Source organism: Rattus norvegicus, chromosome 8, assembly GCF_021556685.1.
Source record: "Rattus norvegicus strain SHRSP/BbbUtx chromosome 8, alternate assembly SHRSP_T2T, whole genome shotgun sequence".
Classification (NCBI taxonomy): Eukaryota; Metazoa; Chordata; class Mammalia; order Rodentia; family Muridae; genus Rattus; species Rattus norvegicus.
The window spans coordinates 72,902,981-72,927,059 of NC_141541.1; the positions used below are offsets into that span (position 1 = coordinate 72,902,981).

General features: G+C 48.1%; 1 protein-coding gene across 24 annotated transcripts in view; it reads left to right on the forward strand.

Moving 5' to 3' along the window:
- Megf11 (multiple EGF-like-domains 11) overlaps positions 1-24,079 on the forward strand; it is a 325,831-nt gene that overhangs the window by 296,339 nt on the left and 5,413 nt on the right. For 2 of the 24 annotated variants that reach the window (XM_087563863.1, XM_087563865.1), the window contains exons 14-24: positions 5,134-5,280; positions 5,606-5,740; positions 9,349-9,477; positions 10,578-10,706; positions 11,150-11,278; positions 11,637-11,765; positions 13,052-13,288; positions 14,611-14,729; positions 16,594-16,660; positions 17,081-17,182; positions 19,361-19,417. In XM_087563863.1, the coding sequence (XP_087419989.1) occupies positions 5,134-5,280; positions 5,606-5,740; positions 9,349-9,477; positions 10,578-10,706; positions 11,150-11,278; positions 11,637-11,765; positions 13,052-13,288; positions 14,611-14,729; positions 16,594-16,660; positions 17,081-17,182; positions 19,361-19,417 (1,380 nt within the window). 24 annotated transcript variants of the gene reach the window in all.

Here is a 24,079-nt window from a genome sequence, read left to right on the forward strand (position 1 = left end):
TATCTATTATGGACATGTCAGTTGAGGTTCTGTTCTCGGGACAACATGTTTCAATGCTGATGGGTATTCAGCCTATGTATAGAGAATATGACGATTCAGAACCCCAATCCTTATGCCTACCTCATAAACCTATCTGCTGCCACTTCTCTGTACCCCATGGATACCCTGGGCTCATCTCTCATTAGACCTGCCTTCATCTCCTGGTAGGTCTCATGCCCCGCCTTGCCCTGGTGAACCTACTCTGCAATTGGTAACCAGTGACAACCTCTAAACCAGTCTTTTCAATTCTATGGCTTCATGGGATTAATGTAGAATCTCAGTCCTGGCCAGATGCAGCACTGCACACATGTAATCCAGACACCCAGGAAAGACAGGAATATCAAAAGTTCAAGGTCATCCTTGGCTATATAGCACGTTTAAGGCTAAGCTACATGAGACCTTGTCTCAGAAAAACAAAAATTGTGACAAAAAAATCCAGACTTCTCGTCATAAGGCCCCAACCCCTGTGACGTGGCCTGACTAGTTCCTCTTTCCTGCCTTATTTGTCACTCAGTGATTCCAGACATCTGGGCCAAAGTTAACTATTTCTTTTTTATTACAAATAGATCTCAATGTGCAGTAGTATCTAGCCTGGAACGTACTGTTTCTCCCAGTTTGGCCTTACTCTCTGTATCTTCTCCTGCCTCAGTATTCAAGTGCTGGGAATGGTTTTATAGGCAAGCACCACCATTCCCCACCCTAATTCCTCACCTCTGCACTGTCCTTCCCTCATTCTTGATAGCTCCCCCCATCTTACCAAAAAGTCTGTTTCCCTTCATCTAAGGAGCTGGGCAAGTGTTGTGCCAGTGGGCCACACCCAGCCCCAATTACTCCTTCCTGTTCGTCAGGTTTCAAGTTGCAGGTTGTCTGTGTATTACCCACCCAGGACGACCCACCCAGGACCACCGGCCCATGAATTCTGGTGACCTAGATCCTTCCTCTGCAGCACCACAGTTGACCTTAGACTCTGATTTGAGTAGCTGTTTCTACAGCAGTCCTGGGAAGAAGTCTGCCTTAGGCATCCTTGCACCTCCTGTCTGCTCTGCCACGAGCTGAGCAGAGGAAACCAGGTGACTAAAAACAGAGCTCCAGCCAGACAGCCTGGGCTTGTGAGCTTCCACAATCCTCTACTTTGCATGGCCTGAAGCCTCCATCCATAAAGTGCAGACAACTAGAATCCTCACAGGGAACCTTGGGGCCACTTTTAAGTTTCAGGGAAGGGTACTGTTAATGGCTCAGCGTGTGGTGCACAGGGTCTGTGACACAAACCACAGCTGCAGGAAGCTTTCGGTAGCAGTGTAGATGTCAGTGACCATTGACTGGGCTGATCCCACTGGTCACTCTGTAGGATTCTACCCCCCTTTGTTCTGACAGCTGAAGGCTAGGGACATTCCTTTATAGCAATGGCTGTCAACCTTCCTAAGGCTGCAACCCTCTAACAAAGTTCTTCATGTTGTGCTGATCCCAAACCATAAATTTTTTTTTTTTGCTACTTCGTAACTGTAATTTTGCTACTGTTAGGATCATAATGTAAACACCTGTGCTTTCCAATGGTCTTTGGTGACCCCTGTGAAGGGGTTCAAACCCCAAAGGGGTGGTGACCACAGTTTGAGAACCACAGATTTACAGCATGTCAGGTCAAGGTTCCCTTGGTCTGCCAGCTCTCCCTCAGTGTGGACCAAAGCCCCGCCTTCTCATTGTCCCCAACATTGTCAGCGACAGCCTTGAAATGTTCAGCACCTTAATTTTGATAGAGCTGATCTGACTTTAACGACACCCACTTTAATGACAATATTTAAAAATTCTGGTTTAAAATTCTGGACAGCTTCTCAGCTAGGCCTCTGCTGGTTCCAAAACCCGTTTCTCCAAAGATGGTCCTGTAGGCCTCTCAAACAGGTGATTGACGCTCTGAGATTTGTCATGAAGAAGGGCAGGAAAGACAGGGTAAGGGGCAGAACCTGGGCCTCCCATACAGCGAGCACCCCTTCCCTGAAAACCCGGCTCACCTCCCCATCTGGCTTGGGCATGTCCTCTGCCCTCTCACAACAGTTCCCCTCATGGCTTATTTACCTTGCTTTGAACATAAAAGGTGCTCACAAAATACTTCTTGACGTTCACTGAAAAAAGTCAGCCTGTGGCCACACAGAGAAAACACAGAGGTTATCTGTTCTGGCCTACACTCGAGCTAAGGAGGTGTCAGGATATTAGTGACAGCAGAAGGAGAGGCCCAGGCCACATTTTTAGGAGAAAACTTTGACTTAGTGGGTAAGTCATTTGGTTGTGTACTTTTGAGACAGGATCTCCCATAGCCCAGGTTGGCTCAAACTTGTTAGGTAGCTAAGGATGACTTTGAACTCCTGAATCTTCAGTATTACAAAAATGCCCTGGGTGGTGTCTCTGCTGTGAGGACCCACTAGGTCAGCAGGACTGAGTTTCAGGAAGCCACTGCCCCCTTCTTCACATCTTTGGCAGGGGAGGTAGGAGCCAGATGTATGAATGAAACAGCTCTAGCAGGGAGATACAGATGTTTGGACCCCTGGGCAGACAGGCAGGAAGGCTTCCCAGAGAAGGGCTTGCTGCTGTGTGAGTGCTGGCTTTGAGTATGGGTTCTTCAAGTGTGAAGAACCACCATTAGATCTACACTGTAACTATCCATTAGTGTGGGGGGGAGGGGCTCCCGAAAGCTAAAGCAGGAGAGCTCATTCTCCAGGATATGAGGGGGGAGGGAGGGAGGGACAGAGGGGATGGTTAAGAATATGTAATATACACTGTGGGCACACGTAAGGAGGATACATGTGTATGCACACAAAGGCCTGCAGTTGCTGTCAGGAGTCATCCTCAATTTCTCTTCCACCTTATTTCACTGAGATCGTCTCTCAATCAAACGGGAAGCTCACCCATGTGACTAGTCTCAGGAGCCACTTTGTTCTGGGGAATGTAGCTGGAACAAGTTACACTTGATCTTAGCCAAAAGGCCGAGAAGCGATTGGAACAAGTTACAGATGGTTGTGAGCCATCCTGGGGGTGCTGGGAATCACAACTGGATGCTCTGGAAGAACAGCCCGTGTTCTTTTTTTTTTTTTTTAAAGATTTATTCATTTATTATATATGAGTACACTGTAGCTGTCTTCAGATACACCAGAAGAGGGCATCGGATCTCTTTACAGATAGCTGTGAGCCACCATGTGGTTGCTGGGAATTGAACTCAGGACCTCTAGAAGAGTAGTCAGGTGCTCTTAACCACTGAGCCATCTCTCCAGCCCACAGCCCGTGTTCTTAACCTCTGAGTCACCTCTCCAGCCCCACACTGTGCTCTGCATTTTAAGATGTCTCCATGTGCTGGAAAGGATGTGGGAAAGGCCGGAACTCAGTTGGAAGGATGCATGCATAGCGTCCTGGCCTTCATTGCCAGCACTGCACACAACCAGGCATGGTGCCCCACACCTGCAATCCTAGTACCAGGGAGGTGCAAACAGGAGTATCAGAACTTCAGGGTCATCTTTGACTCCATGGTGAGTTCAAGGCTGTCCTGAACTACAGGAAAATATACAGGAGGCTGTGTGGACTGTATGGTCATACTTGGTATTGGTTTCTTTCATGAACCCAGAGGGTCAACCACACCTACAAAGTGGAAATTGGAAGCAAATCTTCAAACAGTGTCAAGTCCCCTTTCCTAAGCTTCAGTCAACCTATAATCACCCCAGCCCACGCCACCCCCAGTCTCTGATTTGCCTCTCAACCCCATGAAACTCCAAAGGAGAGACTGCATCAGCAAGGGAGTGTGGCATATTCCCAGTGGACAAGAACCCATTACCCATTTCCCAGGGAGTGACACTCAAAGCTTCCTCCCCAACCCCAGCAAGGCTGAGACACAAGTTAGGGCACAAGAGGGGAAGACATTCCTGGCAGCTTCCTATGCAGACTCCCCACCCTGGCTGTCTCACCTGTGTTCGCTCCTTCTCCTACAGGTGATCCTGCAGTCTCAACTCTTCCAAATTGGTCCCGCTGCTCCCCTTCACTGTTCGCTAGGTCGTCTATTGTTTCTCTTTCTCACAGTCCCTGTTCTTATAACAAGATAGACATGACTTTTAAACTAATCCTTGTGCTCCCAGAGCCTCTGAAGCTTGCCTTCCAAAGACTGGCTAGTCTCCTGGGCCTGGTCCAATCGCTTAACACACACACCCACGCCAGCCTGGAAGCTTCTCTGTCTGGAAGGAGCCCCCCACCCCCGTGTTTTAAAATTCCTACTTAGCCTCCAAGCTGAAATCAGCTCAGCTCAAATATTCTTTGAGCTTTGGGGGAGGGGGGCTTTAGATCTTGTTTGCTCTCTTATTGAAATAGTCCATCCATTTTCCCATTGGCTGCTGTTTGGCAAACTGAGGGTCATGTATCAGCATGTTTAGGATATAGCTAGCACTTTTAGTTTCTTTTATACATGTGTGTATATGTGATATAAAATATGTACTATATGTGTGTGTGTGTATATATATATATATATATATATATATATATATACACACACACACACAAACACATTTTCTTTTGAGACAGGGTCTCTTGTTGCCTTGGCAGGCCTTGAACTTTCTACATAGTTAGGATGTAATTAAAAGAATATGAATATATATAGATATAGATATAGATATAGATATAGATATAGATATAGATATAGATATAGATATATAGATATAGATATATAGAGAGATAGATAGAGAGAGAGATAGACAGAGAGACAGAGAGACAGACAGACAGACTTTAACTGAGATGAGCCATCTCACTGGCCTGACATGCATTTGACGCCAGCTCAGCTGTGAAGGTGGAGGCAACCTTCCTCATCTGGTGCCACCATCTCCTCTTTTGTTGGGCTCATCAAGTACGTCATGGGTCTGCTGTTGGGCTGTGTTCAATTCCAAGCTATACTGACTTCCTTTGTTGCCCATTCCCTGCTTTTCTGACTGCCATTGCTTGGTCAGTTCTTTTTGCCTTTGAGGATTCTGGAAGGGCATCGTCTCTTGCCAGAAGCCCTTCCCACGAGCCCCATTTCTACTGGATTTCCCTCCATCTTCCCACTGCCCTGCCTCTGTGTCTGGTCCACAGGCATCCACTGTGATAGCACATGTCCTCCAGGTCGCTGGGGCCCCAACTGTTCAGTGTCCTGCAGCTGTGAAAACGGAGGATCCTGTTCCCCAGTGGACGGGAGCTGCGAGTGTGCCCCTGGCTTCCGAGGACCCTTGTGTCAGAGAAGTAAGGCTAGCCCCACACCCCCCACGGACTTCTGATTTCCCACTCACCCAGCCCCTCCCAGTCAGAAGTAGTGCTGGCCTCTGGAAGGCCAGGCCCCTCCACTCCATTTTGTCCCATGTTCTGACTGTTCTGTCCCTAAGTTCAATGTCTAGGTAAAATCAGGGCCATCCCACAGTTCTCTTCAAAAGGGATGGACCTCCAGGTGTGGGGACCCCAAACTTCCCCATTTTCAAGGAGCCTTTCTTTGCTGGAATGGGGGGACAGGTGGCTAGGCCAAGTTCCTAATGAGCTTCTGACCACCATCTCCCCTCTGTCACACCCTCAGTCTGCCCACCAGGATTCTACGGCCATGGCTGCGCCCAGCCTTGTCCTCTCTGCGTGCACAGCAGGGGGCCCTGCCACCACGTCAGTGGCATTTGTGAGTGCCTGCCAGGATTCTCTGGAGCCTTGTGCAACCAAGGTACCTGTAACTAATGGGGAGGCCAGGGCAGGGAACAAAGGGGCGAAGAGAAGGAAGGGTCCAGGGATTCTCTTCTTATGCTCTTGGAATAAGAAAAAAGGTCACTGTGCTGCTGAAGGAACAGGCTCAGAGAGGTTACATACATGTCTAGAGTCTCACAGCTATCAAGTGGCAGAAATGAACTCATTCTGCTAGAAAAAAAAATGAAAAAAAAAAAGTGATCCAGCCATGGTAGTATATACCCCATGTAATCCTAGAACTTGGGAGGCTGAGATAGGAAGATTACATGTCCAAGGCCAGCCTGGGTTACTTAACAAGATTCTATCTGCTGGGAGGGAGACTAAGGAATCACTTAACAGCTTAGAATGTGGCCTTGCTTGGATACTAGTTTGCAGAGTTTACACCACGGTCAGTGAGAATGAAGAGATGTGAGAATAAGGTGAACTTAGAGATAAAGGGATCTTCAAAGTCACCAAGGCAAGAGTCTCACCTGGCCTGTGTTTAAACACCTCTCTTGACTAAGGGCTCACTACCTCCAGGGCAGCCCATTCTTCTGCTACATCATCACAGCTGAGCTGGGCTATTTTTAATATGCCCGAGTAGACGTTTGACTCCATGATGAGTTGAGGTCATAAGAAGTTTGGCCCCCTGGGAAACAGATGTGACAGTTTCATTTGCTTGCAGTCCTCTTAGGATGCTTTAATCACCACCTGACAGGCTGGGGTTTATTTATTAAACATAGGAGACCTGGCCATCAATAGAACCAGGCCCAGTCTAAATTAGGAGCTATGAAGCCCAAGAAGGAGCCCTCACAGCCCATGTCGTCTGATTTATTGCCCACTGGCCTAATGAGTCTTTTCCACATATAGATCTAATGGAGTTTGCTATTAATGGCAACTGCCCTGGTTAAGTCTCAAACCTTGTAAAAAATTGAACTGACACTTTCTAATGACTGGCTTTCCAGTGAGTTACAAATTACGGACAGTGCTTCCCCAGAATCATTAAACATAGATTAAATATAACCCAATGTTTTCTTTTCACCAGCCCCCTCCTCCCCTTCCCATGCCTGGCTCTTGATTCAGCTAAGAAGTCTCGCAATTAATGCATTAGACCGATCACATTAGCAGCTCTGTGGGTGAATCTGTCTGCCTTGGGTGGGGGGAAGACTTCAAAGAGAAGCCTGCCTTGTTAGATAAGTGCAGAGTTGTGGGGCGAAGGCTGGTGTCACAGCTCCAGCACTGGGCTTCCCACCAAGCTGGTAGTCCTTTGACTCAGACAACAGAGAGGGTGCAGGGAAGCCACCTGTCTTAGTTAGGGTTTTATTGCTGTGAACAGACACCATGACCATTGCAAGTCTTACAAAGGACAACATTTAATTGGGGCTGGCTTACAGGTTCAGAGGTTCAGTCCAGTATCATCAAGGTGGGAGCATGGCAGCATCCAGGCAGGCATGGTGCAGGAGGAGCTGAGTTCTACATCTTCACCCAAAGGAAGCCAGGAACAGACTGAGCATCCTCAGGCAACTAGGAGGAGGGTCCCCAAGCCCACCCTCACAGTGACACATTTCCTGCAACAAAGTCATACCTTCTAATAGTGCCACTCCCTGGGCCAAGCATATGCAAACCATCACACCACCTTTTAGGATAATGAACAGGGCCCTCAGAATAAAGCATGTCCCAGAGGCAGGGGGAGCCTGAGCAGCAAACAGGAGGCCAGAGACTGGCCTGAAAAGAGGAAGCCCAGAGTCCAGATCAGCCAACCTACCTGTAGCTACTAACCAAAACCTGAGGCCATTGAGTGGTGACTCATGTCCTAGTCTTTTTTTCTGGAGCTGGGGACTGAACCCAGGGCCTTGTGCTTGCTAGGCAAGCGCTCTACCACTGAGCTAAATCCCCAACCCCTCATGTCCTAGTCTTGATGTGGAAGCAGATCTAGGGGTTTGGGTGTGAAGTGAAGGGCTTTGTTAAAATGTCCTCAGTTAGGAGTCTTTGCTGTGTAACTGTGAAGAGACCACAACTTCTCCCTATGTGTCAAGGGGCTTCAGTGATGTGAGCAGTGATGAAGGCATTAGCAAGATTAAGTGAACTCAGTATTTGTGAAACATTGTGATCAGTTTCTGGCATATGTAAAAGCCATGCATGTTTGCTGAATGCCTAACAAAACTAGGACCCAGACCCAAAGCTTCAGGCAGAGTTGGGTCTACCTGCCTTTACCGTCTGTCCCCACACTAGCTATGTCCCCAGAGGTACAAACTGCATGTAGACCCTAGCTACCAGTTGGGCTGGCAGTTGGGGGCAGAGTAAAGGAACAGGGGATGGCATCTGTGGTTTGAGACCTGAGCCAAAGGAAGCTGCTTTCCTCTGAGAAATCACTACCTACCCCACGAGGTAGGAGAGATGGCTCAGTGGGTGAGAAGGCTTGTTGAGTTCACTTTCTAGGACCATGTCAGCAGCTTACACCTGCCCCTGATTTTGCTTCTGCCCTCCACAGGCATCTGCTCACATGTGAGCATACTTGCACAGAGACACATTAAATAAATATTAAAAAAATATTCCTGCTCTCTGATTACTGCAGTAATAGAACCTTCTAGAAGGTTTTGAATCCCAAGGCCTACATCCTCAGTGTTTACTGAACAGTCAGATACAATAGAAAATGAGGTATTTCCTGCCCTTGCAAAGCTTAGGCCAGAGGACCTGGGAGGTGGGGGTGAGAGGAGAGAAGGGTGATGTTTGGCCCCTGTGGCTTGAGTGCCTGTTCTCTCTCCAGGCATTGTAGGGGGCACCACTCAGGCTTGGCCCAAAACAGCTGTCAAGTCTCAGTAATAGGAGAGTATAAGGAAGAAGCTACTTGAAGCCTCAGATGGGGACGTAGCCACTCAGAAGATGGAAGGTGTATGGAGCAGCTAGGACTAAGTTCAGATAAAACCTAACAAAATTCCCCAGTAAGTGGCCTGAAGATGATATACATTGTTTCATCTACACACTAAGAAAACCAAAAAGATCTAGAAGCAGGCTCCTGGAGAACACTAGGGTAGATGACAAGGATGTCAGTGTCTTAAGTCTTGCTCCATCTTTTTGTTCCAAGGGAGGTGACACTTATGATGAGTCTCGTAGGCAGGACATCCATAGCTGGACTTTGAGGGTCATGGGAATTTAGATTGGCATTAGCCATTGAAAAGCACAGAGAAGAAAGGCCTGGAATATCCTTAAAGGGGTGTGTGGTGGTCCGTGTGTCTAGAAGGTTAGTTGAGAATAACCCACGGGTAAGCAGATGGCTGGGAGGCAGTCTAGAAACACTGCCACCAGTCCAGAGATGCCAACTCCTTCTTAGGACTTCCTCCCGTGAGACCCAAGACAACTGGCATCCCCTCTATGGGCCTCAGCCTGTCTCTGTAAAAGGAATTGAAACAGGGCCTCTTGGGGTGCCACTGTGGAGGGAGACTCACTCTGTTATGGAGAAGGGCAGCTTCCACCGTAGGTGTTGATTCCCATCCAGACCACACCCAGGGTGTCATGACTGTGGCCTAGGGAAGTCGGGTGCGGCTGTGTGGGTGGTGGTTCTTAGAGCCTGGGAAGGAAGTCTGGTGCCAGGTTTCCCTGTGCCCACAGTGTGTGCTGGAGGGCACTTTGGGCAGGACTGTGCCCAGCTCTGTTCCTGTGCCAACAACGGGACCTGCAGCCCCATTGATGGCTCCTGTCAATGCTTCCCTGGATGGACTGGCAAGGACTGCTCACAGGGTAAGCTGCTGCTTCTAAAGTGTTCCTCTCCCTGCCATGGCACCAAAGGGCTGAACTCTCCTGCAGACAAGAGTATCCACCCGAGACCCATTTATTTATTTTTATTATTTCTGTGTGTATGACAAGTGTCACAGCAAGAATGTGGAGATGAGAGACCAACTATAGCGCCAGTTCTCTTCTGCTTTTATGGAGGTTCCAGGGATCAAACTCAGGTTCACCACAGGCTTGTGTGGCAAGTGCCTTTACCCACTCAGCCACGTCACTGTTCTTTGACCCTGAAAGTCCCATTTAGCGCTACGTCAAACTTGAGTTACTAGAACTGACTGTGGAGACTGTTACCGCAGGTATTAAAGGCATCAATACTGTCAGTGCCATTAATGCTGTGAATTGTGAGGACCCACACTCCACTAGCATCTCTCTGTAAAAGATGCAGTCAGAATACGGATGGGGAGGAGGGAACAAAACTGGTTTGTAAGTGGCCAGACTAGGACAGCCACCATTGGAAGGATGGGAGCACCCATGATATGGCTCCTGTCTGTGAGTGATGTCCTGAGCACCCTAAGCCTGAACATGGTGCTACAGTCTGACACCAAGGCAAAAAACCCTTCCCAAAGGGTCCCCAGCCTTGGCCTGTGAAACTCCTTGTCTGTACATAGTACCTGTAAGGAGGTCCCAGTTAAATGGCTGGACCTGGAGGAATTCCATTTTGGTGTAAGCCACAGGCTCCAATCTCAAACAACAGCACAAGAACCCAAAGAGAAGAGGGTCCCTGCCACCTGTGGAGAAATCAGTGCTCTTGGTGTTACTCCAGCCGTCCCTGTGAATCCTTCTATGAATGGAGGCACAGAAGCCCTTCCAGTAGGGCTGCCTTAAGTCACCCAGATTAGAATAGGCAGAAATCTGTTTCTCATAGCAATCCCAGGGATGAGGCCAAGAGGAGAGCTGATTCTGAGACTAGCATTATCAAGTCCCCAAAGGCCAAGAGATGCCCCTCTGGGTCCATCCAGGTGTTCTGGCTCTGATGTGTACCCGCCTCCCCTTCCTTTCCTCCTGCTCCTTTGTCCCGCCCTCTCCCTCTGCATCCCACCCACCCCCCACAGCCTGCCCATCTGGGTTCTGGGGCTCTGCCTGCTTCCACACATGCAGCTGCCACAACGGGGCGAGCTGCAGCGCCGAGGATGGGGCCTGCCACTGCACCCCTGGCTGGACCGGACTCTTCTGCACGCAGCGTAAGCCCTGCCTCCCAGCCACTCCCAGTCATATGCTGCAGCCTACTGGCCACTTTGCGAATAGCCCTGGTTTGCAGAGAGGGAGGGAAGAGGCTGGTCTCCGGACCAGCCACACCTCAGGATCATCCAAAGTCCTGAAAGGTTACGGCTATAGGGCATCCCAGCAATCAAGATCAGACCCTTGGACCATGGGGAAGAAATCCCAGGGCTGCACAGCAAAGAGACCCAAGCTTGTCCTCTGCGGCTGAGGCCCTAGTTGCATGGATCACCTTGTCCCTACCCTCCTCCCCTTTAGCCCAAGTTTCAGTGGGTACAGATGTCTCTGTGGGCCTCACAGGCCTTTATCCCATGCTGGGCAGGAAGCAGCAGATCAGCCTGGTCCCGGCAACATTTCTTCAGTTTCCCTGAGCCCACACCAACTGTGACCTGTGGTCTTGTTGCAGGTTGCCCTGCAGCATTTTTTGGGAAGGATTGTGGGCACATATGCCAGTGTCAGAATGGAGCCAGCTGTGACCACATCACTGGGAAATGCACCTGTCGAACAGGCTTCTCTGGGCGCCACTGTGAACAGAGTAAGCTGCACTAACCTGGGAAAGTTGTATCAACCCCATCCTCTGCATACCCAACACCCATCCAGGGCACCGGGCTCCTGAACTCCAGACTTTGAGGATGATTTCTGGGGAAGACTGAAAGCTAACCCTATACACTCATGCTGTGGGGCTCTCTCTCCACTTTAGATAGGGCTGGGGTGTGGTGGGCAGAGCAAGGAGGGGCCAGATGAAAGCAGGATTTTCCAGCTCTTTAAATGAGTTCAGGAGGGAGAGGTGTGTTCTGACTCTACCCATCCCCAGCTAACTGGATTGCACAATGGGGGAATGGGTGGAGTGTGGCTGTGTCTCACCGTCTACTTGCACTCTGCATGCCATATAGGATGTGCCCCTGGAACCTTTGGATACGGGTGTCAGCAGCTATGTGAGTGCATGAACAATGCCACTTGTGACCATGTCACTGGTACCTGTTACTGCAGCCCGGGATTCAAAGGAATCAGGTGTGACCAAGGTAACACAGGTGGCAGAGTGCCTGGACAGGGGTGGAAAGGGCCCAACTACTGGTGGCTTTGGAGAGTTCTAACCACACCAGTTGAGTTTTATGACACTACCTTTTATTCATAGTTGGAAGCCTCTCTTCACAGCTTCTCTGTGCATATCCTCTGGTAGTTCCCCCAGGAGCGAGGCAAGAATGAGCCACAAGCTAGTTCTGGGAAAGGACATCAGGCTAAGTTGGAAACACCTGCTTAGTTTGACTTCTGCCACATCCCGATAGGTGTCTCTGGGCGTGTCATTTTCTTTGCTGGGTCTTTTACTCCACATTCAATTAAGTAAATGTTAACCTTTGTCCAAAGGGTTCAACTTGACTCTAGTTCTATGCCTAGGCGACATTGCATGGTACAGCTGAGAGGGATCAAATCCAGTCAACTCAAGAAGGGTCTCAGCACAGTGCCTGGCACATGTGAGCACTCTGTAAATGATGGCTTCGTGCATGGGAAATCCCTTTGTTTTGTAGACATGGGAGGCTATTGTTAGTTCTAGAAGATGGGAACAGAAAATAGGCTCTCAATTACCCACATCAGACACATGACTCTGCAATGTGAAGCCATGCAGCTGAGGCAAATGCAACATTTGCCTTTCTAGTAGTGACAACCTGCTTTCTTCAGCCAGGAGCAGAGAACCAAGGGGAGGTCTAGATGCTGCACAGCTAGGGAACAGACCTTCGCCAGGGCAGTCACAGAGGGACCTAGCCACACATGTATAATCAAGAGGTGTCTTAGGGCAGTAATAGTCACAGAGCTTCCAGCTGTCAAGGCCAGTCTGTCATTTGGTGTTCATGACTCCCCAAGGAAGCTGGAGTTGCTGTCCCCATAAACCTTCTAAAGCCACATGGCTGGTAGAGCAGGAAGAGTAGCTGAAACCAGTTTTTCCTGACTGAATTACTGGCTGGGTGAACTTAGACAAGTTCCCTAACCTTGGTGACTCAGTTTATTTATTTACTTTCCAACCAAGTAGAAATGGTAAAAATAATTAGTTCCCTTTTTGTGGGCCTGCCATGGTAAAGCAGGTAACTTGAACTCATGTGTGGACCTGAGTAAAATATTCAGTAAGCTTTTATTTTTGCTTCACACCTAAATCACATTTTCTTTTTGTAACCCTGAGACTCAATCACTTTCTGGCATTAGAAGAAACGGAGGCACTGTGAGGGTTGGGATTAGGCAGGGCTGAAGGGGCAAAGGCAGGATGGAAATATTGGGGTCAGGCCCACCTCTGGCTCAGGCCTCCCTCTGCCCACAGCTGCCCTCATGATGGATGAGCTGAATCCATACACCAAGATCAGTCCAGCTCTGGGAGCAGAGCGGCACTCGGTGGGTGCTGTCACAGGCATCATCCTCCTGTTGTTCCTGGTTGTGGTGTTGCTGGGCCTGTTTGCCTGGCGACGGAGGCGGCAGAAAGAGAAAGGCCGTGACCTGGCTCCTCGAGTCTCCTACACCCCAGCCATGAGGATGACCAGCACAGACTACTCTCTCTCAGGTCAGGCTATGCCCCAGCATCTTTTCTCACCCATACAACGTGGCAGGAAGTATGTGGTCTTCTCAGGAACATCCACATTCTGGCTCAACATGGGTGGTTATATCTGCAGATGGGTGGCTGCGCCTGGGGATGGTTACCTCAGAGACAATGGGGTGGGGAAAATCTGTGACATTCCAACAGGTGTTGCTTTCTGGAGCCCAAGCTCCTAGCAGCTAGGTCTGGGTGCTACTCCCTACTTCCCCATCCTCCTCAGGATGCCTGCAGGAACATGCATAGTAAGTAGGTCTGAACAACCCAGAGAATGGTTCCCCGGTGTGAAGCCAGGGCACCTGGTAAGCTGTGCCCTATCCACTTTTGCTTTCCCTGGGAGGGTCTCCAGCCATCCCCAAGGAGTGCCCTAGAAGCAGAGTGACAAAGGTGGTGCCTCACATAGGAGAGGTCTACAAGTTCAGGAAGCTTCCCTCTGGCAGATGTGCCAGAGCCCAGTGGGCCTAGAAATGCCGGTGGGCATCCTGTGGTAGTCTGATTGAGGTGTGTATGGAACTGCACCAGATCCTTTCCTTCCCCCTGCACTGGCACCTTGTCAAGAAGGCTTTGTGCTTCAGATTTAGCTGACCGGCAGAAGCTCCCAAACTGCTCTGGTTTTGGTTAGGTCTGCACTGATGAGAATGGTCTCTTCCAATGGCTCATAGCTGGTTCAGAGTACCTAGACCACATGTGTTGTTCCTGCTAAGTGTTGCCTTCTGTGTGATAGCTCTATGCCAGGAATATGACAGAAAGAGCTGGCCCCAGTATAGATGCTGCATTCAGAGACCTCCTAGCCACTCTGAGGCCAATCAAAGCAACATCCTCTGATGAAGGCCATGGCTCGCAGAACTTTGGGAGTTTATGACAAAGAGCAGGAAGGGCTGGACTTTTCCCAGTCCTGTAGAATCCTCAGAAGAGCTGGGGTCAACAAAAATGGAGTTGTCTAAGTACTTATTACTAGGGTTTGCCCATAAGGGAAATCAAGAGAAAATCAATCTACCAAAAATAGCAGCTGGAAGGCATAGAGCCATTAGAGCCAGCACCGGCAGCTTCCAGCTGGCCATGCCACCTTATACGAGCAAGCCTGGTCTGTGAGCTGCAAGAGGGAGGTTATTAGTAAGAACAAAGCATGCTGTAGGATGTGGCTAGTGGATGCCACACAGCTTGGAGGATGTGGGAGATTAGCTGCCTCTTTGCAGGGGATATTCAAAATTGCACAACCTCAGCATTTGTTTTGGGGTATCTCAACCAAGGGCAGGTATATGATGGAATATGGCTCCTTGTTCTCTTCCCAGATTTGTCTCAAAGTAGCAGCCATGCCCAGTGCTTTTCCAATGCCAGCTACCACACACTGGCGTGCGGGGGGCCTGCCACCAGCCAGGCAAGCACTCTGGACAGGAACAGCCCCACCAAGGTACTGGCCCCCTGGCTCCCCAGTCCTCACCCACTATTCTCTCCATTTAGCACTCCCCTTTGCCCAGGAAGGAACTGCACCCCACATAAAGGCTGAGCAGTCCTAGGACTCATGGGCCATGAGAACCCTCTGAATCGTGTTAACAGGGAAAGAGTATGGAGACAAGCTCTATCCCATGAAACCACACCACATTGTCCACTCACTGGAACATGCCTGTACCTCAGGTATAGTTAACTACTAGTACTTACCAGAAGATAGTAATATCACATGTAGCCATCCTATCCCACACCTGTGTATACCACATAGTCACTTTGGTCGTATGCCAATACATACACTCACCAAGATTACTGCAATGTATTAAAGCAATAAACTGAAGTAACTCATCATTCAATCAACCACTTGATGCCTCTTAAACGTGGGCATAGACTTCATCAATACACACATTCAATGTGAACCCAAACACTGTAGTGTTCTTGCTGAAAGGGGGTGGGAGGTGGACCAGTGTCCCTGACAGCTCCAAGCACAGCACTGGGTCATAGAACAGGTCACAAATATTACAGACCTTAGAGAGAGATGTCTCAGCACATATGTGTGCAGAGAGCATATGGTGCATCCCTTGATGGACCAGTAAGAGGCAGAGTGAAAGACAGACATCAACAGCCCAAAGATAAGGTTTGTGAGGAGTTCTTGTTGTACACACTTCCTAACACCCACCTAAATGTATGCCACACACACATACTCAGAATGGTAGGACTATTTAGGAAGTGACAATCCCAGGATCCCTGGCTTCCTGTACCATCTATCCTGGCCCAGGAGCATAGCTTTCATATTTTAGCCCTCTTCCTTGCAGCTCTGAGGATCCTCTCCATTTGTTCCCTAAAGACTGACCATCAGCCCACAGCCCTAGGGCTGCTTTTCTATGAAACAAGCAGGTTGCATGCAGGGTACCTAGAAGCCCAGTAGCTTTGGCCACTCTGCCTGCCATCTTCTACTCAAGACTCTCGTTCCCAAGCTCAGTATGGCTTTAAGCTTAAGAAGCTGAGACTAGGACATGTAATTGCCCAACAAGCAGCCTTTGGTTAACTACAGCTGTGTTATCAAAGCTGTAACTGGCTAGAGGCACCAGCCAGGGATGAGGTTCTAGGCCATGTCATTATTCCTCTAAGAGTCAGCCATTCTTTCAGTAGAGGACTGAAGTTCTGCAAAGGAGACCAATTGGTGACCCTCTGGTTTGGCTCACCTCACAGGGGCTGAGGCTGGCCCTATGTAGACAAGAACCCCTCTTGGCAGGTAGATCATTTGTACCAAAGGTAGACATGATGCCATTGAGGGGACAGGCAGCTAAGATCTGAGTTCTAGAGATAGCTTTGCCTCTGGCTCCTGTGTATCTGAGTGTGGTCCAAGTCTGAAATAGCGTCCTTGCCTCACATGATGGGCAGCAAAGAGAGAATACAGGGAGGGTGTTGCATCATTAGTCTCATGACTGGAACTTTCTCTTGGTCACATGAAAGTCTCTCATATATGGCCCTGGGTGCAAACACTGCAGGCAGCCGTACCTCTGTGCTGGAGATGCCCTGTTATACATGGGTAACTGACAAGAGCCTCCTTTTCTACAGCATAGCCCCACATGCCTATTTCTACCCATGTATGCCCACAGGCACCAGAGTACTTGGTTTGGGCACATTCTGTTCTCACTGACCTCAACTACAGCATGATAGCTTGTCATAGAACATAGCATCTGGTCATCCAGGGCCTAGGAGCTCAGGAGCATCTCAGGGATGGGTTCACTGAGGCTGGGCCGAGCACCACCTTGGGGAAGGGCAGCTGAGGCATGAGTTATTAACTGGGTCTCCTCTCCAAACAGCTCAGTAACAAGTCCCTTGACAGAGACACAGCAGGCTGGACCCCCTACAGCTATGTGAACGTGTTAGGTCAGTAGTGGTTTGAGTCATCTTCCCCACCAGCCCCACCCTGATCTCTGTACTGAGGGGAGCTGCCCCATCGCAAATTTAATGAGTTGAGTCCTGAGCATGGCTTCCTTTCCCTGTGGTTATGGCCCAGTTTAGGGATGGGATATAGAGAGTCCCAGGTGGAAGCAGAAAGTGTATTTGCCACCATGGAGAAGGATCCTCTACCTGGCACTTTCCAAGGGCTTCTTCCTCCTGCCCTAGTAGAGGGTGGATGGAATGGGAAGGGAGGAGGAAAAGACAGAGGCCCTAGCCCCATGGATGTTACATGAAGACCTTGATTCCTTCTGGCCTGCCCCTCGCCCCATCCTTTGCTTCCCACCCCCTTCTCCTGCCATTCAAGCCTTGGGAATAATGGCTCCTCCCTGTCATTCCTCTCACTAGACTCCCATTTCCAGATCAGTGCCCTGGAGGCCAGGTACCCGCCCGAGGACTTCTACATTGAACTTAGACACCTCAGCCGCCATGCTGAGCCACACTCACCAGGTCAGACCCCCAGCCCTTCCTTCCACCCCCAGAGCTCTACACCCCATCCCTGTCCTTATGGAGCCTTCCCATGACCAGTCTACAGCCCTATGCCCTACCCAAAGGTGGAAGTGTATCCCAATCTTTCCCATTACCCTTTTCACCCCACCATGCTAGCTGAGGTAGACAAATTGGGGTTGCTTGTGGAGGGGACACAGCCTAGCTATATTCCCTTTATTCTGCAATATGCAACCCACACATGGTGTAGAAACAGAAGGTTGGCTCTCTGGACAAAAAAGCTCAATGATTTCCAGAAGGGCCCCAGACCTAACAGTGGCCCAAACTTACCACCTTAGAAAATGAGGTAGGAGTGCCAAGCAGAGACCAGGAGAGGACAGGCAACATCTACCACTCAATACCTCTGGACTCAAATACCGAGCTTGAACCTAGTACTGAGAGAGCTGTCAAAAGACATGTGACAACTAAGTCCCAAAAGGGAAAACATGCATCAGTAACAGGAATGAGTGTCAAAGAAATATAATGAATGGACAGAGAATGTGGCCTTTCTACTAGTAGCTCCTCTAGAGCAGGTACTCTGGGAAGGGCCTCAGTATGCTAGACAGCTCTGGGTTTGAGTTTAGGCTCTAGGTACTCTTGCTCCAGTGAAACTGAGTCAACTTCACAGGTCTCTGGTCCAGAAAGTATGAAGGTTCAGAATTTATCTTGTTGAGTAGGCATGGCTGCAAGGACCCTGATGACTGTGTTCCTCAACTATGGCTAAGCATTCAATACCCCTTGGACTTGTATGATCCCTACCTTTACTCCACCTTGGGTCTAAACAGGAGCATGAGGCATCATCTGGGCTCAGACCCAGTTCTCGTTGTCCCATAGACCTTCAACCACTGTAGCCAGAGCATCACACTGTTATTTGTTGGCTCACAGCCAGCTAGCTGTGGCCACTAGGAGAGAAAACCTCTGTTTCTTGTTCTATAAAGGAAGGGGTGGCGGCGGCTAACATTATAGGTACCTTCCTTTCTTCAATGACTACTAATACATGATAAATCCAGGCCAGCATGGCTTGCTGTATGTTTTTGAACAGTATAGCTTCCTACAGGCCTTTTAGAATGGCTCAGTTTTGTTTTATCTCTCAGGAAGGCATGTAGCCAAGATAGATATAAACTCCTGCAATTTCAACATGGGAACGCTATGTGGAGGGAGGACCCAAGTATCAGTGGGTTTGTCTTCGGTGTAAAAAATGTGGGCAAGTTAGATGGAGTCAATATATTTTGGGACTGTCTTCAGTTAAAGACCAGGCTATATCTAGTTAAGAATCCATACTGCTTCTTGGTTCCCAGTAACCATATTAGACAGTTCATAATCACCTGAAACTCCAGAGCTTGTACTCATGTGTAAATAGACAACACACACACACCTTTGGAAAAACACAACGGAGTGAAGGGGTTAAGTTAAACATTACTGTCCCAACATGGAAAGGCCGGACTTGCTCCCATCCCTGGGAGCACTTGTCGCAATCAACCCAAGTTCATGTCCTGCTCCTGGCTAGGGCTGAGGACCGTGCATTCTGGGAACCCAGGAAACAGCTAACTAACAGCAAAATGAAGAAATAATTCCTTAGGGCTGAAAAACACTTGTAGAACAAAGCCCTCCTTCTCCACCCACTTCAAAATGAGTAACTGAGCAAACCAGCTGTGGCCAGGAATGACAATCTTCCTGGAAAGATACTCATCAAGTGCCCCACCTACTTGTTACTTCTCACCAGCACCCCAGATCCAGGAAAGGCAGGATCAGAGCTCACAGGTGAGAAACCTTATCTCCAAAGCAAGAGAAAGAATCAGAATTGTCTGCATCTTTCCCTCCAGCTAAGCACTGGTCTGGTTTCATTTCTTACCCTGTGTCTCCAGAGCCTGGCACTTCACCTGCAAAGATCACAGATGGCATCCCGCGAGGGGCAGGTTAAGAGGAAAGCCAAAGAAAAGAAGGTGCTGGAGCTCATTAATGTGATGATCCTTTTAAGATTCCCTCTGTGTTCAGAATTATTTAGAATAGATTGAATCTAGAATAGTTGCTAGGAGCAAACAACTATTTGCTTGGTAAAGAAGAGAACTGCACAGGGAGGAGGAAGACACCAGTTGTCTAGGGAACCTCACCCTGTATTTCTTTCCTTCTGTTTTTATGCAGGCACTTGTGGAATGGACAGACGTCAGAACACATACATTATGGACAAAGGCTTCAAAGGTAGAGTATCTAATCCTGATGTCCTGTTACACAGGGCTTAGCAAGGGATTATAGATCTGAGATGGCAAAGAATTCTGCCTGAGAGAAACTGCAAACCCCAAACCCCTTTAAAAAAAACAAAAACAAAAACAAAAACAAAAAAAACGAAAAAGCTTAAAAAAAAAAAAAATCACCGGACACAGAGCCGCTGGGCAGCTCTGCCTAGGAGGAACACTCTTAATAATATTGAATTCATCTTTCCACTGCAGTTGCACCTGCTTAGCAAACGCTTGTGGGTTTGTTATAGCTGTCAACTAAATGCCTTCAGAAATGTAGATCATCATTATCCAACCAATTAGTATGAGTCAAATTGATTATAAATCTGAAATAAAATCAATCTACCTGCCCCAGAGGCCTTCTGTCATTGTAATGGCAAGGAACACCACCCTGCACCTGCTGCCTTCCTAGGGCACAAGGAGTGCAAACGATACCCGGTGTTAACATTGTATGGCCTTCACCCTCAAGAGATCTCTACGCCCAAGAGCAGGGAAGCCAAGACAGATGTCTACACCACAGGAACTACTTACAAGGTGGACCATCCCTCTAGGAAGTCTACAGGTGAAGCCAAAAAAAAACAAAAACAAAAACAAAAAAAAAACAAAACAAAGATCAAGTCCAGTCCCTGGATAAGGTCCTAGGTTTAAATGCTGGGACATGTGAGCTAGGCAGAGAGCTTTGGAACTCTGTCACTTATTAACCCTGTGCTTCCTAAGGCTGTTTCTTCATCTGCAAGGTTGGGATAATTATGCCTGTTGACTCATGCCTGTCTTATTATCTAACAAGGTTATCTTGGGTGTCCAATAAAGTTGGATGGGAGTGCTTTTGTATATTATAAAATTGGTACCAATGTGATGTCTCTGGGAAATGTCTCAAAGTCTCAGTCAAATTGAAAGAGCAGTAATAAAAGTCAGCAAAGATCCCAACTGATATTCTAAATATAGCACTACACAGGAATCACCTGGCAAGTGTGTTCAAACTACAGAGCTTTACACCTACAGCAGATTCTGCAGCAGTAGATAGAGGGACCCTGTACTCTGCAATTGCAAGGAGTACCTCACGGTATCTTTATGCATTTTATAACCCAACTATCATTTGTCTAAACTTTCCCAGGTTTCTGTTCTGATCTTTCAGACCTAGCATGGCCATCTCCTAACCAAGGAGAACAACTTGTGCACAACTCATGGGGAAATGGCTATCAGAAGTGGGATGAGCAGGACCCAGGTGGCATTGTGTTCTACAAGCAAGAGAACATCCAGGTTGAGTGACCATCAGCTTGGTTTAGGATGTGCAAAACCCAGGAAACCTGTCTGATGAGGGAGGCCATTCCCAAACTCCAAGCCAGCCACAGGCAGTAATCACCTGGGGGCTTTAGTATGACAAGTTTCTGAGGGTTCTGCCTTAAACCATCCAAATGGAGGCAAACACCATTTCGGTATGTGAGGTTGCCAACAGAAGAGCAATTATACCACTTAGTCACTGTGACCCAAAGTCTCAGTTTCTTTCTCAGTATGGAATGGGGACTAGAAAGCTCTTCCAGGGCCTTTGAGGCTTTGTGAAGAAGTATGACTCAATGGAGAATAGCTCAGACAGGCCCTGAGATTAGCATATAAGCACACCTCACCTATACACCCTGTCATCCTGTGCATGGTGTTTCAGGTAACTACTTTTAAACTCTAAACCATAAATGTAAAATAAAGCCAATGAAAGCCAGGCTCTGCCTTCATCATTGCATTCCTGTCTTATGGGATCATCTAAGTGCATGGGAGGCTCTAAGAGGCAAGCAGCCAGATTCGTCACTGCCTCTCATCAGCTTTCAAATTAGAGAGAACTGTGTAGGCAAATGAACCATCAAGTGTTGGGAGCCAACATGATACAGTAAGAGTTCAAAGAGAGGCAAGTGAAATATTAGTGTAGAACTTTACAGAAAAGCTTATAAAACACACGGAACAATCCTACCTGGGGGCTAAATCCCCAAACATCTAGTTCAGCTACTTCATGTCACCAATTTAAACTGTCTCCTAAAGCAACAAGGGCAAGGCCAAACCAGCAGGACTAATTAAAGAGTCTGGATGTTTTCCAAACTTGGGGGTGCGGTGGGCAGAGAATGAGATTGGGTTCTAGTCCAACTGTATGGTGCTCACTAGACACAGCAGTATCTGTGGGTCTTGGCTTCTTCCTCTTTAAAAAGCACAGTTGTAACAGCACCACCTCTAAGGCCCCTTACAACTCTGACATTTTAAAAGCCCTAATTCAGGTGGCATCCACTTTTTTTTTTCTGTAATGGGAACTCTGTCACCCTGGGAGGTTGAAGGAGACTGCTGACACAGCTAAGCACCTGTCCTCCATTTCTGCTTCAGCAATATGACTGTACAATAAACTGTCTCGTGTCCAATTCCTTGTCTGTCATGCTTTCAAAGTGTGACAGAAAAAAATTGACTTCACCTTCTGTCTGGGAATCCTTGAGCTGTACTGTCATGTCCCAACCTGTGTCCCTTGCCACCTAAGTTCCATGCCTCTCCAAGTAATTTTGGTTTCTCAGACATTTAGAAACCAGTAACATCCTGAAAACTCCTTTTGTGGCTGGACAGTATTCTCTGGACTTCCGATCCTCTGTCCCATCCCTCCTCATAGTCCATTTCTCACTGAAGTGAAGAATGTGAACTTAACTCCAAGAACAGAAGCAGCAGGCCTCCTATTGACAGCAGTAGTTCAGAGGTGGGCAACAGATACTTAATGCCTGGGTTCCTGCAGACATTTGAATTAACTTGGGCTTAAATTGATATCAAGTCTTAGTAGGTTTAGGACATTCAGAGAGCAACTTTGGGAAGTCATTTCCTCTCTAGACTTGTGCTTCCTCAAAACAATGAACATGTTCCTTTCAGAAACCCATTCTGACTGATAATATGCATGACTACAGATGGTTCAGAGGAGGTAACAAGGAGAGTAAATGCAGGGGCACTTGGAGGACTGCAGGCTTCCCCTTTCTTTGCACAGTGCCCTGACAGGAAGGCACTGGAGTGGGCGTGGCTATGAAAGGAAAGGACAAGGAAATACTCTAGCCCAGCTGGTTATTTTCCCCACACTCTGCCCTCATAGCAGGCAGGTGGATGACTCAACAAGAGAAACGCTTGGCTTCCTCAAGCTGACTTTTCCAGCTTGTCTTGCCCCATCTCCTCCAGTTCTCAGGAAAGATGGGATAATTCAGCACCCTTCACAACCACCACTCTCGATGGGTTTTTATGTCTTGGCCTGCAAACTTTGGGAAGACCCTTGTCCCTGAGCCTAGTACCCTCCCCCCAGCTTAGCTCAGGAAAAAGGAATAGACCAAAATGGATAAAAGCTAACATTCAAAAGTTATTCAAATATTGAGATCCCACTGGTTTCACTTTCCAGTGAAACTACAGCTGGGTGAGGTTCTAAGGCTTTCCCACTATTCAGTCATTAAATTCAAAGCTTAGCCTTTCCTCTCAGCAGGCCTTGGTATTGCTAAAAAAGGATAAACTGAAGCAGCTGTAAAGAGCTACATGGGTAACTAGATCTCCTGACGGGGAAAATCTTGATTGTCAGATAAGATAGTGGTTGAGTCCCAAGCACTAAGAATTAGACTAATAAACTGAACTCTGGTTTCCTCATTTCTAAACAGTAATAGCAATAGCAGTCCCATCCTGCTCAGCCTCCAACCCCCTTCAAAGGTACTAAGTTTCTTTCTGTTTGGTTTGAGACAAGGTCTAACCATAAATAAAAGCCCTAGTTAGCCTGGCTGCGAACCCAGCTGGCCTTAAACTAAGATATTTACTAGCCTTTGCCTCCCAAATCACGCTGAGCGCCTATGTTTCAAATAACCTAACTGGAATGAAGTTACTCATTCCAGTGCTACACAAAACAAGCTATCCCTCAATTCCACATAGTATACGATCAGGACAGTGGTGATAGATAATGAACAGCTTTCAAATAAGAAGCCCCGAGCCTCTCATTGCCGGATGAGTTTAGATTAACCACACTGGGCCTGACTGGGAGGTTCTCAAGCTTACATCACTCCCCTGACTAAGGAAGTACTGAGAGGCAAACTTAGATGGCTTGAAGCAAGTCACAATGCAGGACCCAGGACACCTTTTTCTACCAGCAGAAATAGAACCTACTTATTACCTTCCAGTCCTAGCTAGAACTGGCAGAGACTGCTTGTTATCTAGCAAGGATGATTTTTTTTTCCTGAGTCAGGTGCTACAAAGGTCAGCCTTATACCAACCAGACTGAAGCCAATCTCTCTTTCAACGTGTTAGCTGAACTGAGAGGCAGTGGGACCCTGAGGAGTTTACTTCCCCACTCTAAGTCTTAATAAGCACTGAGGTGGGAGGAAGGGGAAAAGTTACTGCTCTACCTGTGTCACAGCCTTCTGAACCTGAAGCAAACAGTTGAATGCACTTCTACACAAAACCAAGGAGCTGCTGCCAGTTAGAATAAGAGCTACCTGCTTTCAGAATAAATGCTCCTTACTGGACCTGCTGAAGAACAGACACTCAGGGTGGCACACGTCGCAGTTATTTCAGCCAATTGCATAGCCAGTTCCCCTTGAGTCACATGGCTTTCACTCTAACATTTTCAGTAAAATCATAAGGTGGGGCA